The 12,311-nt window shown below is 48.6% G+C and overlaps 5 protein-coding genes across 5 annotated transcripts; 3 read left to right on the forward strand and 2 right to left on the reverse strand.

Annotated features, from left to right (window-relative positions):
• Positions 1-1,298: 1,298 nt before the first annotated feature.
• V1508DRAFT_421197 (leucine-rich repeat-domain-containing protein) lies at positions 1,299-2,562 on the forward strand. Its single transcript, XM_066940849.1, has 5 exons — positions 1,299-1,546; positions 1,611-1,651; positions 1,710-1,973; positions 2,034-2,168; positions 2,220-2,562. The coding sequence occupies exons 1-5, from the start codon at positions 1,468-1,470 to the stop codon at positions 2,400-2,402; spliced, it is 702 nt and encodes a 233-aa protein (XP_066794577.1). The 5' UTR covers positions 1,299-1,467; the 3' UTR covers positions 2,403-2,562.
• V1508DRAFT_421201 (Glucanosyltransferase-domain-containing protein) lies at positions 2,416-4,558 on the reverse strand. Its single transcript, XM_066940850.1, has 4 exons — positions 4,160-4,558; positions 4,091-4,103; positions 3,023-4,008; positions 2,416-2,969 (listed from the first exon to the last, which is right to left on the reverse strand). The coding sequence occupies exons 1-4, from the start codon at positions 4,415-4,417 to the stop codon at positions 2,724-2,726; spliced, it is 1,503 nt and encodes a 500-aa protein (XP_066794578.1). The 5' UTR covers positions 4,418-4,558; the 3' UTR covers positions 2,416-2,723.
• V1508DRAFT_463000 (acetyl-coenzyme A transporter 1-domain-containing protein) lies at positions 4,559-7,136 on the reverse strand. The gene is made up of 3 exons (XM_066942854.1): positions 6,248-7,136; positions 5,366-6,190; positions 4,559-5,316 (listed from the first exon to the last, which is right to left on the reverse strand). The coding sequence occupies exons 1-3, from the start codon at positions 6,863-6,865 to the stop codon at positions 4,984-4,986; spliced, it is 1,776 nt and encodes a 591-aa protein (XP_066794579.1). The 5' UTR covers positions 6,866-7,136; the 3' UTR covers positions 4,559-4,983.
• Positions 7,137-8,601: 1,465 nt separating this feature from the next.
• Positions 8,602-10,601, forward strand: V1508DRAFT_421209 (uncharacterized protein). Its single transcript, XM_066940851.1, has one exon. It carries the CDS (start codon positions 8,867-8,869, stop codon positions 10,508-10,510), a length of 1,644 nt encoding a protein of 547 aa, XP_066794580.1. The 5' UTR covers positions 8,602-8,866; the 3' UTR covers positions 10,511-10,601.
• A 214-nt stretch (positions 10,602-10,815) lies between these two features.
• On the forward strand, positions 10,816-12,309 carry V1508DRAFT_421210 (uncharacterized protein). Its single transcript, XM_066940852.1, has one exon. The coding sequence runs from the start codon at positions 10,861-10,863 to the stop codon at positions 12,211-12,213; it is 1,353 nt and encodes a 450-aa protein (XP_066794581.1). The 5' UTR covers positions 10,816-10,860; the 3' UTR covers positions 12,214-12,309.
• The last annotated feature ends 2 nt before the right edge of the window (positions 12,310-12,311 follow it).

Consider the following 12,311-nt stretch of genomic DNA (forward strand, 5'->3'; position numbering starts at 1 on the left):
ATCACTGGTGCACAAACAATCTCGGGAATACCAGCCCAACGGTTTATGCGCAATATCATTGAACCCAAGCATTTACGGATAAATATCGGAACCAAGCCGTCGTCGGCACTCGGGCATATTACCACTTTCGGAGAAAGTTCTGATGGCGAAAATGGTATTGGTAATGTTCGAGACGGCTTTGTAGCTTTATGGCCAATCCAGAAGAGAGATTCAAACGCCTGAACCTGACGTCTCTGCTCAGTCGCGTAATTGAATAATTGATTAATAAATGATTCTGGCTGTAAGAAATATCCTCGGTAACCCTCCTAGATTGATCCGGCTCGAATTTCCGTTTTGATTACTATTAGCAGGTGAATATATTTTTTAACTGAACAGAAAACATAGCTAAAATAAAGTCTAAATAAAATTACCAACTACAACGGTTATATAAAGCCTTAGAATATTAATTTGAGATATTCGTTCATGTTGATGGTTATTGCTCTTTTCTTAGTCAAAAATCGCCAGCAACAAGAGCACTAATTTATGGTTGCAGCGAGTACGAGCCCCTTGGTTATATGTCATCCACAGACCCAGTCTCGAGTGGCTTCTAATGGTAACTCCGCTAATAATTACCGGAAAGAGTGTGTACTAAACCCTTAATGATCGCACACAACCCATATGGTGCATCCAGTTTAGTCCCCAAATTGTAACTACTCCCACAACAAGATTTTATTACGTTAACAGATCATACATAGTCCCTTAAAAACGTAAATAACCTCATAGGCGCTTTACTGTAAGTCGTTTGCACCAATTTTTATTTGAAAAAATTTATAATTGAGGGACCTCTACGCCGAAGAAAATTGGGGGTACGAGGGTCCTTAACTATGGGACAACCGAATTGTGCAACACATTTGAGGGTTTGTATAGGGTAAGGGTTATGGTTACCTAAAATGGTTAGTGTATTTTTATTGAAGCTAGTTTGCTATAGACAAAACGGGTATCTGACACGTCAACTACAACACACTTTCTCGATAACTACAACTGCACTAAATCCCACCAGTCAGTTAGAAAATCAATGGGACGAAGATCGAAGAGGTCACATAATGGAGAAGCGAATGCGAAGTGTGAGGAATTGATTTTGGGTCTTGAAATATGCATTGTTTTCTTAATACTAACAGACGATATATACGTCCAAAATTATATTCAAATATGGCGTATATCGCCAACAATATGTGTGGGTTATGTAGTCAAAAATAGAGTGTTTTGGGACTAAACGGATGCGCCATACCACAACAGCACATCCCTCAGGGTTAGGTCAAACATTAATGTTTTTCTCCATTCAGGAAATAGACATGCAATACTATTTTCAAGTGACGACTTTGACGACCCCATTCCCCAATAAAGAACATCTTATCCGTGGAATTAACAATTTATTTGATTGCTACTACTATAGTTTAATTATCTGGGCAGCGCAGGTTCACGAGGATTATGAAGCTCACAGCAGATCTGATCAATGGTGCCCAATCATATATCAATCCGCTTAATGATCGGGAACTTACACTACGCGGTATGCCAAATATTGTGGTTAAATCCTTATTTATGATTGTTTTTGACTGTATAAATTGATGTAGGCCACAAGATTCCTGTGATCGAGAATCTCGGAGTGACAAAGGTCTGTTGCGACATTCATTACCCTCGTATGATCTCGTGCTAATCGTGTCGTTTCGCAGGATCTGAACGACGCATTAGATTTGACAGACAATGACATCACACATCTAAGCAACGTCCCACGTCTACTACGACTACGCCGACTTCTCATTGCGCGCAACAGAATTACACACATCTCACCCACAATCGCCAAGTCCGTCCCAAACCTCACCACGTTAATACTGACCTCGAATTCAATATCGAACTTGTCCGATTTGGAGGGCCTGAAAGAGCTGAAACAGCTTTCGTATTTGTCCCTGGTGAATAATCCGATAACGAGACAAGAGGTTTGTGTTGTGGATGTTAAATGTTGAGAGACAAGAAGTTGTAGGCTGACTAGTCATTAGCACTATCGTTCATGGGTAATTTGGAGATTGCCAAGCGTCCGTGTCCTGGATTATGAGAAGGTCCGACAAGTTGAGCGTCAAGACGCAGCGAAGCTTTTCGGTACATTCGATGATCCTACACCTCTGGCTACCAAGGTACGTGCACATCTGTGAATAACAAGACAGACTGCTTATTCGATATCTTAGCTGTCAACGGCAGTCGCCAAAGCAAGGACGTTCGAGATCGAAGGCACGAACGGTAATGAAGCTAATCGCGCCAAGTTAACGGCCACGGATCGTGAGCGTATAATGGAGCAGCTGCGGAACGCAAAAAGTTTAAGCGAAATCGAACGTCTAGAACAGACCTTGAGGACCTTAGAACGGTCATAGCCGCAAGGGAAGTGTGCCGCGGAGGAGCTGAGTTCAAGTAATGTATCATAGCAGTTTAATAAATCCTAGATATGGACCTGAATGGTGCGTAATAATTGAATACAATTTTCGAGCGTTGAAAATGTAGTACAATTATCGAGCGTCGAAATGTACATTGGACTACAGTGCTTCCTTTACAGTCCGTCGATCGCTTCAATTGTCGGATCAATCTAAGTAATATCCAGTAAAAATACAAAAATGAACTCTACAATACACGCGATATGCCCAATTCTCCAAATGACGTTCCTGTTACGTATCCAAATATCCCATTTACTCACTGACCTACAGCACTAATGTTATGCCTAGAAGACCAGCAAATGTCAACACCAACGGGCTCGCAGCATCGACCAATGCCGCAGTTGCGGCCGAAGAAGATGTTGCCCTAGTCGAGGCAGAGGCGGTAGTGCTAAGCGAGGTGTTACCGAAACCGCTAGTCGAGGTCGTGGCCGACGTCGCAGAAGGAGCTGCCGAGCTAGTTACGGAAGATTCGCTTTCGGGTTGACTCTGGTCAGACACGACGGTAATTTCCTTAACATAGGTCAGTAATGCTGTACAAACAATAATAACGACTTGTAACATACGGTGTTGGTAATTTTCTGGTCATTCACATCGTATATGTTGTAGGTGGTCTGAGTGGAGTTAAGAGCGATCCATTTTCCAATATTATTATTCCCGCTTCCACTCTTAAGCATTGCTTCAGCAGGGCAATCAGGGAGCGAAAAACTAGCGTTAAAGCTAGAGTCGATACTCTCGATATATGTGGCATTACAGTTGGACGATCTGGAAGTGTCGATAAACGATTTGGAGACGAAGCTCTTATATGTCATATTAGCATAGGCCGCCTGCAAGTTAGCATAATCTTGCTTCAAAGTAACAGATCCGTCGCTGCCAATTTTAACCAGCCCGTAGCTATTGTCTTCCTCAGAATATTCGTAGACCAAACCACCATCGAAGACCTGAAGCATGGACTCTGTGTAGACACCCCCATTGATCTCGGTAAAGGTTCTCGGTTCAATAACGTTGCAGCCAAATTCAGAGAAAAACAATGGAATAAACGAATTAGCGAATGTAGTCTCCAAGACCCCATATCCACTAGTCTGGAAGTCGTCACGACCAGAGCACCATTGATAAGAATTCAAACCATAGAAGTCGGAACGCGAAATCTGCAAGGACTCTTCGTCACTATCACATTGGAAGTATTCCCACCCAGCCACGCGGAGCGAGCTATCGTCTGCAGCGCTGTACCCGACCGGAATAGTGCGGTTGGCGTGAAGCGCAATATAGTTCTTGATGTCGCGTTGAACGGCACGAATGTATGGAGGCGAAACAGAAGCTGAAGTAGCGTCGTTGACAACCTCGTTGCCCGCAAAGAAACCCAAGAGATTGGGGTATCCCATGAAGGCGTCGACAATAGAGAAAACACGCTTTAGATAGCCTTCGTTGTACGAGTTCGCTGGGTCATCGCGCTGAATGGACTCTCCCCCGAGAGGACTGTTGACGTCCAGTATAACGTAGATTCCGACGGCATTGAGAACAGACATGCAGGCATCGTGGTTGAGCCAGGGGCCTGGACGTAAATGTTAGTTACTTCACCATGCAGAAGCAAAATACTGAAAAAAAACGCGTCGGGTTGCGCGAGAAGTACGTACTAACTGTGTATGTCTATAAAATCCGTGTCAGAGGGGTCATTAACAGGGCTACGAAGTAACAATACATACTCGAATGGTGTTTACGCCAAGTTTCTGAAGAAGGTATGCATCCCGAAGACATACATCCTCATCACTCAAAACATCTGAGCTCTCTGAGTCGCTGTAGCCTGAAGACCCGCCTGGCTGATAGTCGACGCCGACAACGACGAACGGGTCACCGTTCGAGTCGACGAACATGTTTCCGTCGATGGTGATGGGCAGAAGAGCGGACGCCAAACTAGAAAACGCCCAGAGCGCGACGAGGAACGCGCGGAATGAAGGGACCATCGTGGACAGCTCGTAAATAAAGTCGAGAAATTGTACCACCCCTATCTAATTCGGTGTAGCGAAATGAGAGTCGAGTTATTGGGACAGACGAGGCGGAACGCGGTATTTGAATCGGGCCGGAGTGATAAACGGAGAGAGAAAGGCACGCATGAGTTGAGAGCTGGATCTTCTTTTAACACGGACGCGCCGACGCTGCCGCGTTCGAACGTCGTGCCTTGAGCCGCACCCGCAGTTAAGGGTCCTGGGTCCGACGCTTCGAACGACGGGTAAGGCAATGTCCACGATTGTTGTGCCTATTCTCGCCTGACCTAACTGTACTGCCTCAGGGCAAATACTAAACAAGCCGTGCCAACGCTCGTGGTCTGACCTTATATTATTTGACAGATGTACCAATTGAAGAGAATCACAATGCCATTTACTGCGATTACATCTCACATCACTCATCACTATCGAATACATACATGCATATAAATAATTGATCATACATACCAAAAACCAACCCGTCTATGCAACTGAACGCAAACCCCACACAAAATTACTATTATGCGTGCTATAGTTTCCGTATCTTACTTCTCAACCCGCCATTTGCTGAGATCAAGCATCTGGAGGTACTCCACTTTGCGTCGGATGAATGAAAAGAACAGCGCACCGCCAATCAGAACGCAGAGAATGTTGGTAATATAATAGCCGTCAACCTTCATATGGCAGACCCCACCCACATTTGTACAGCGTTGTTTACCGGCTTGCTTAGCGCACGAAAAAGGAATAAACGTCTCAACTTGATCAGGTGTTGCCGTGGCTGCGTCGAGCTCGCACGTAGCTTTTGTGAAGAAGTCCACGGCAAAGAGGACTAAGACACGCGGCCATTGTCCGCCAAGGTTTGAAACGGTATTTAGGGTCTAACAACAATTAGTAGTTGGTACTTCCCAGGAAAACCAGCAGACGTACAGTCATATAAGTACCGCCAATTGCTGGATCGGCTATTTGGGTATGGAAGGCGTTAATGGACACAAACTGGACAGTGCTCATGAACGACCCAAGAACGTGGACCAAAATAACTAGGAGCAAGTAGAAGGGACCTGCTCCATTCTTGGGAAAGTAATAGACAAGAAACTGAGCCAGTAACGCTGAACCCAGTCTACCGACAAACGCGTACAGCCATGGACGCAGTGGACGATTGCCAACAGACCACTTCGCCGCATAGTAACCGAAAATAATCTCAAATGGAAAGTCGATCAAAACTGTTAATGCTAGGTCTTCCTTCGACAGGCCCTTCTCAAGGAGCTTTAGATTTGTAACCGCATCATTAGCCTGGAAACCGAACTTGGCGACTAGGTGAATGAGAATGAACAACTGGACGTTCGGCAGCTTTACAATCTTCCACATTGCTGTATAGACATCGAAAATACCGTTCTTTCCCATTCGAGTATCTCGTGTCTTTTCTTCGGTTTTACCCATAAACAGAGCGATTGTCATGAGTAGATATGCCCATCCCCAAAACTTGAGATAAGCACTCATAGAAAGCAAGCCTGAATCCTGTGGAACTGCTCGGAAATACTTGTTTGCAAATTCCGCTGAGTTAAATGCCAGGAACACTGTGAAACTCAAGAAGTAGCCGGTGTTGAGGCCTATAGTTTGAGCGGTCGAGGCGTATGAGAGATTGGCATGCGAAAGTAAGGTAAGGGCCCAGCCGTCGACGGCGATGTCTTGCGTAGCACATAGAAACACCAACGTGAAAAACAAAACGGTTATAAAACCCAGCCGAGATTCCGCCTGTTTGTATCAGTCAAAATATACGTCCAGTACGCCCGTTGGTAGGTTAACACTTACATTTTCAAGCAGTGCCTCGACGTGTGATCCCAGCCATAATAGCATGATCGAGCTCACGGTCTGGATAGGAATAATCCAGCTCTTCCTCCGTCCAATTGTTGGAGAATATATGGCATCAACGATTGGACTCCACAGAAGCTTCATGCTGTACGGGTACGAAGCCAACGAGAACAGGCCGACTTGGCCATAGCTGAGCTTACTCTTCAGCAAGAACGGTACCGAGCCCATAGCCAATCCGACTGGAATACCCTGTAAAAGATATAATATACATAGGAGGGAGAAATTTCGGAAATCTGCCGGAGGTAACTGCCAAAGAGAAGATGCCGCATCATCGTGCCCCCGGGACCGTTTGCCATTCTTGGAGTAGTTCAAGCCCTCCTTGCCACTATCTTCATCGTCGTACTTGGGCAATCGTCCGCTATTCGACCGCCGTCTAGGCGGCAAAGAGACGTGGTGTGGTCCGTCAAAATTCGAGGCGCCGAGATCGTCCAGCTCGTGTTCTTCGGCAAGGTAGGAGTTTGACCTGCCACGGGCCATGGCCGCTTTGGATGCTCTGTTGAATGGCTGGCGAGCGCGAGGATGGGCAAGATTACTTGTCTCGTCGACCTGTGAGGTCATTGATATGTGTGCCGCGTCTCAGCGGCAACAACGCGGGAGAAGGCGACGCGTAAGTAGGCTATGTCAGCGAGATCAAGTCAATTTTTGAATGTAGTAAAGACAGTAAATCACCACGTCTGTGTTCAATTGACTATTGTGTTCAGACAGGTACAGTGAAAAGATCAGCTCTGAAATTAGTTGCTGACTCGTCTGACTTACTGTACAATCGAGAGCGGATGGTGGTCCGTTGATCAGGAGTATTCGAGAGAGGCCGTCCCCGGCGACTGGCAAGGGACAACTTTGATAATCCTGTAGACACGTCACCCAAATTAGGCGCGTCCTATGTTTCGTGATATGCACATCTGTGTCCATTTGGTGCACTTGCAGCTGTATCTGCCACACTCCTGTGACACAGTACAAACCACTTGATTTCACATTACCCCTGTGGACGCAACTTTAATTTTGTTAATTGACTGACTAACTAGTGCATATTTACAAAAGCCGGCCATCTTTCCAACTGTCTCCTGCCAGTTCTATTGTCGTATAACTCTCTGTGTACATCAGATTTATCTAATCAGTAATCACTCCTACTTAGTCCTGATCGTGTAATCGGCTAACAATAGCTCAAGCTTCGGACGAACAGTCTTTTAATCGGCAGAGCTACCGCCCAGCACATGTCCCGCATATATGTACTGAAAAGGCGTCAGATGAACGTGCTATGGTGGTGCTGCGGTCGCGAATGTGGACGACATTTCGTGGTGCGTACAATGGACTGCTTCTTGTCCGATTGGGTATCCTGTACAGACAGTGAAATGCAAGCTGGAGTTGCGCCTATCATGGTGGTGTAGAATGTGATACACTCATGTAGTGTCTTTTGGAATAATACATGAACAACATTTCGCTTTATCAGCGAAATCTACGATTATTGTGCGTTTATATCCATCATGCCAAGACGAACCACTCGACTAAGTTAGCCTTGACTAGTGAGATGTCTTCATGCAGACCGTGCTTAAGTCGTTTTGCAACAGCTGCGTGCATATCGCCATATGAGAGATAAGTCTGTGTATGTCCAATGTCCTGCCCTTGTCTCTCTGTTCAACGACGTCAGCTTCACATTTCCATTCTCATAACCAGTCGGTGGGTATCTTAATCCGATGCGTCTCTGCTTCATCGTCCCTATGCGTATATTTTACTGTCACCCTTATGTTGCAACAAATCATGCATTTGACTGGTTAGTGTTGGTTGGCAGCACATTTCGCGTACCCTTCTCGCTTTGTGGGCATCTGTTCTAGTTAGGCATACTTCACTAACTTGGCAGTGAGCTCCAGTTCCCAGTATGTGGTGCCTATTTACTGCTTATGGTAGCCTTTGTGAGTCTTTAGGAACATCGTGGCGTACTACTGTCATCAATTTCACGTGTTATCTTTCTATCTCTTATACTACTGTAACTATCAACGTACCCGATCGATCTTCATATCCGTCACCTTTGAGGGCTGCGTTTTCGCTATTTCTGTGTAATGGGGATCAAGAACAACATAATATACCAAACTCAGTCTCGTCGGGTGTCTAAGCCTAAGCATTTCAGGGTCATCGGAAGGCGCAAGTACATTTCGTCGACTAATAGTCATTACAAGATGTAATCGACTAGAAATCCTACGGGGCAACGAATGTGCGGCTCACTTAACTGCCTGATTTGTTCTGGCGCCTGGCGTCCGCAAACAAATTACAGGGCTAGGGTAGCAGCGTCTAAGATAACCTGCTTGACGATAGCCGCATTTTGGCCGGGGCCGACGCAGGTAAGATAATTCAGAAATTTTTGGCATACAGCAGCCACGAGAGATAGCCGCAGTTTCGACCTGACCCGAACCAAAGCCTGGACTGGTCCGCCTTGGTCTCCTTCGGCCGTCGTTCTATTCTGCTCGCCCACCGCCATCGCCAACTTGTCACCTGTCGACTCTCGACACTCCGTCATCGCATATTCGCCATTGCCATTGCCATTGCCATCACCAGTCGCCAGTCGCCATGGTGACCCTGTCCGACGCGCGAGCAGCGTTCGTGCACCTGCCATACTTGGCCGCTGGCAAGCGCAGCAGGAACCTTCTCTTCTGGGTCTCCCTCAGCACACTTTTTCTGATGGCAGCACGCTACGCTATGCTCGCCAGTTCCAATCGAGAATATGACTCCTACGACCTCAACCCGGCAACGCACTGGAACGGCACCGTCGATGCTCGCGCGCGGTCGCTGGCCGCGCGCGCTCATAATGCGACCCTCGGCTTCGGAGAAATAGTGTATATCAGCTTGCCTTCCCGCAGTGACCGGCAGGACGCCATGCACTTGCTCGCTTCCATCCACGGCCTTGACTTGCACCTCATCCCCGGTGTCGATGGCGAGGCTGTCCACCCCAAGTCTGTGCCGGACGGAGGGTCGCAACTGCGACCGGCGGAGCTGGGCTGCTGGCGCGCGCACGCCGACGCGTGGCGACATATGCTCGCCGGACGTCAGGAGACGATGCTGGTTCTCGAGGACGACGCCGACTTTGATGTGAATATCCACAAGATTTTTGAACGCATGAGCACGCAAATGCAGCATAACAGATTGCGTGTCGCGCCGCCGACGGAAAGAGAGATCGAGGCTGCGCCTTACGGTCTTGACTGGGACGTCCTGTATCTTGGCCAGTGTTCCGACTACGCTAGTCCGCGGAAGGACCTCGCACAAGCCTACATCGACCAGGATGCCCCGCAGCGCGCCATCACGCATGAGCACTTTGTCAGCATGTTGCAGTCCCTTGGTGTCTACGGCAAGGCCATCGGCAAAACACGCGTTATCTCGCCCTCTTACGGTCCAGTGTGCACGCTGGCGTATGCCATCACTCGCCGCGGTGCGCAGCGATTGTTGCTCAACTTGTCGTATCTCGGTCTCAGCACGGCAGTCGACGTCGACATGCTGAACAAGCTGCAAGCTGGTGCCATTCGCGGCTACACGGTCACACCACCGCCGTTTTCTGCATTCCGACTTAACAACGAAAAGGACAGCGACACGAAGAAGCAGCTATCGTCAGAGGAAATCGAGCAGCAGAAGAAGGAGAAAGACGAGAAAGAGAAGGATATCGGAAATATCGCGGGCACCAGTCTCAACATCAGAAACAGCGCACGGCACGCGATGCTCGTGAACCTGGACCGGACGAATTGGGAGGACTACGAACGCGTAATACCCAGCAAGAAAGGGACAAAGACTGCAGTTCCAGTCGCTGACCCGTCCGAGGAGCACGTGGCTCAGTTCAGTGGCACGCTAGAAGAGGAGAAGGCAGCAAGCAAGGAAGCCGGTCAGGCTCCGTTAGAGGAGGTCACAGACTCTTCCGAGACACCTACACCCAGTGACGCAACCAGCAATTCGATTGATAGTGAGGAGGGTCGGGCTGATAGCAGTGGCGAGCAAACTGGTGAGAGTCCCACGTCAGTTGAACAGTCAGCCGAAGCGGCTATATCACCTGAAGTAAATACGGCAGAAGGGGCTGGTGACGAGACAAATCAGGAGAAATCAGAAGAGACTACGGAGAACATGACTGATGAGACAACGCCGGGGGAAGACAATGTTAAGCAGACGAAAACCAAGGAACAGGAGGCAGTCACGACGGCGGAAGATGTATCGTTAACGATTGCAACATGAACGCTTCATTTTGGATCATTTTGGATTTAATTTGGCGATAGACGGTTTTGTATAATAATAATAATAACTTTGTAATATAAAGTATATGAACATTGGATTGTCTGTACTTTAGAGTACTACTGCTTTAAGATTTTGCTGAACAGGAGCGGAGGCGACCATGTGTTAATTTTAGTCCCGGGTCCAGTTGGGCGCGTGGGCAGTTGTGTGTCGGGTTAAATGCTTATCAAGTGGGTCGGGTCAGTATGGGCTGCTCATCGCGACTTCACGGCTCCCAGCCGCGATGTTTAAACGTTCATCGCCATTCTTGCCCCTGCCGTCTCTGCCCTCATGCCTCATTACCACACCGCGCCATGAATTCACGCGCATCCGAGAAATTTAGTGGCTTGCTAGATTCTGCCAACGTTCGCTATCGCAAGCTGGAATGGGCCGCTAGCGACGCGGTCGCACGGCTGAACTGGTCGCGAAGGCGAATGGTCGCAACCTGCGTCGCGATCGTGCTTGCGCTCGTCTCAGTCGTTTCTCTCATCGTCAGCTATGTTCTGTTCTCCGACCTGGTACATCCGTTACCATACGTTATGGATAAGACCATGCCAGCACCCGCGATTAGACGCCTTGCCTCGCGCGCACAGAACGAGACGCTGGGCTTCGGTGGCATCGCTTACCTCAGCATGCCCTACCGCTCCGACCGCCAGGACGCCATGGAGCTGCTCGGCTCAGTCTATGGCATCAACTTCACATACATCCCCGGAGTGGACGGCGCTGCCATCGCCGACAAGGCCAAGCCACTCCATTCATACTGGCTCCGGCCGCCAGAGCTCGGCTGCTGGCGAGCTCATGTCGACGCGTGGCGCTACCTGCTCGATTCCGACTTCGAGACCTTGCTCGTGCTCGAGGACGACGTCGACTTTGACGCCAACATCCACGATATCTTTGAACTCCTCAGCACGCAGATGCAACACAATCGCATTCGCACCACGCCACCGACAGAGCACGAGAAGAAAATAGCACCCTACGGCCTCGACTGGGACGTACTCTACGTCGGCCAGTGCTCCGACCGCTCGAATGAGGACCGTCTGGATCTCGTGCACATCTACGAGGACCCCAACGTACCGTCTCGTCATGACACGTTCGACCACTTTGTCGGCCAGCTACAGTCGCTCGGCATCCATGGTCGCAACTTGGGCAAAATGCGCGCCATCGCGCCGGCCTGGAGTCCCGTGTGCACAATGGGCTACGCCATCACGCGTAAGGGTGCAGAGCGGCTGATACTGGATCTGTCCTACCGTGGGATTACTGCTGCTATCGACATCGATATCATCCGGAAACTCCAGCAGGGAATAATCCGTGGATATTCCATCACACCGCCGTTGTTCTCGGCTTGGCGGGTCGACGGCGCGAAAGATAGCGATAACCAGGGCCTCGAGAAAGACCAAAGCGAGCTGGGGGCGGGAAATCGCCGGGGATACAGTCACAGCATGAAGACGAGCGCTCGCAAAGAGATGGTAAAGATTCTGGACCTACACAATTGGGACGATATCGAGCACGTATTTCCAGAGCGACCGAACCCGACTATGACGGCCGAACAAGAAGCGGAAGAGGAGGAGGAGGAGCGCAAAGCCGAGATTGAGAAGAAGGAGATTGTGGACGCTTGGACTAGCCGGAAACTAGAAATGGCAAAGACTATGGAGCAGTGGGGCGGCTAGAGGTTTTTCTTGTATAGATTGTATGAAATAAAATGACATATAATGTTGGGCATAGCATTTTCACGCTTGTAATAATATAATTGGCATATATCTGAATC

This window comes from Lipomyces doorenjongii (assembly GCF_038497915.1).
Source record: "Lipomyces doorenjongii strain NRRL Y-27504 unplaced genomic scaffold V1508scaffold_42, whole genome shotgun sequence".
NCBI classification, from domain to species: domain Eukaryota; kingdom Fungi; phylum Ascomycota; class Lipomycetes; order Lipomycetales; family Lipomycetaceae; genus Lipomyces; species Lipomyces doorenjongii.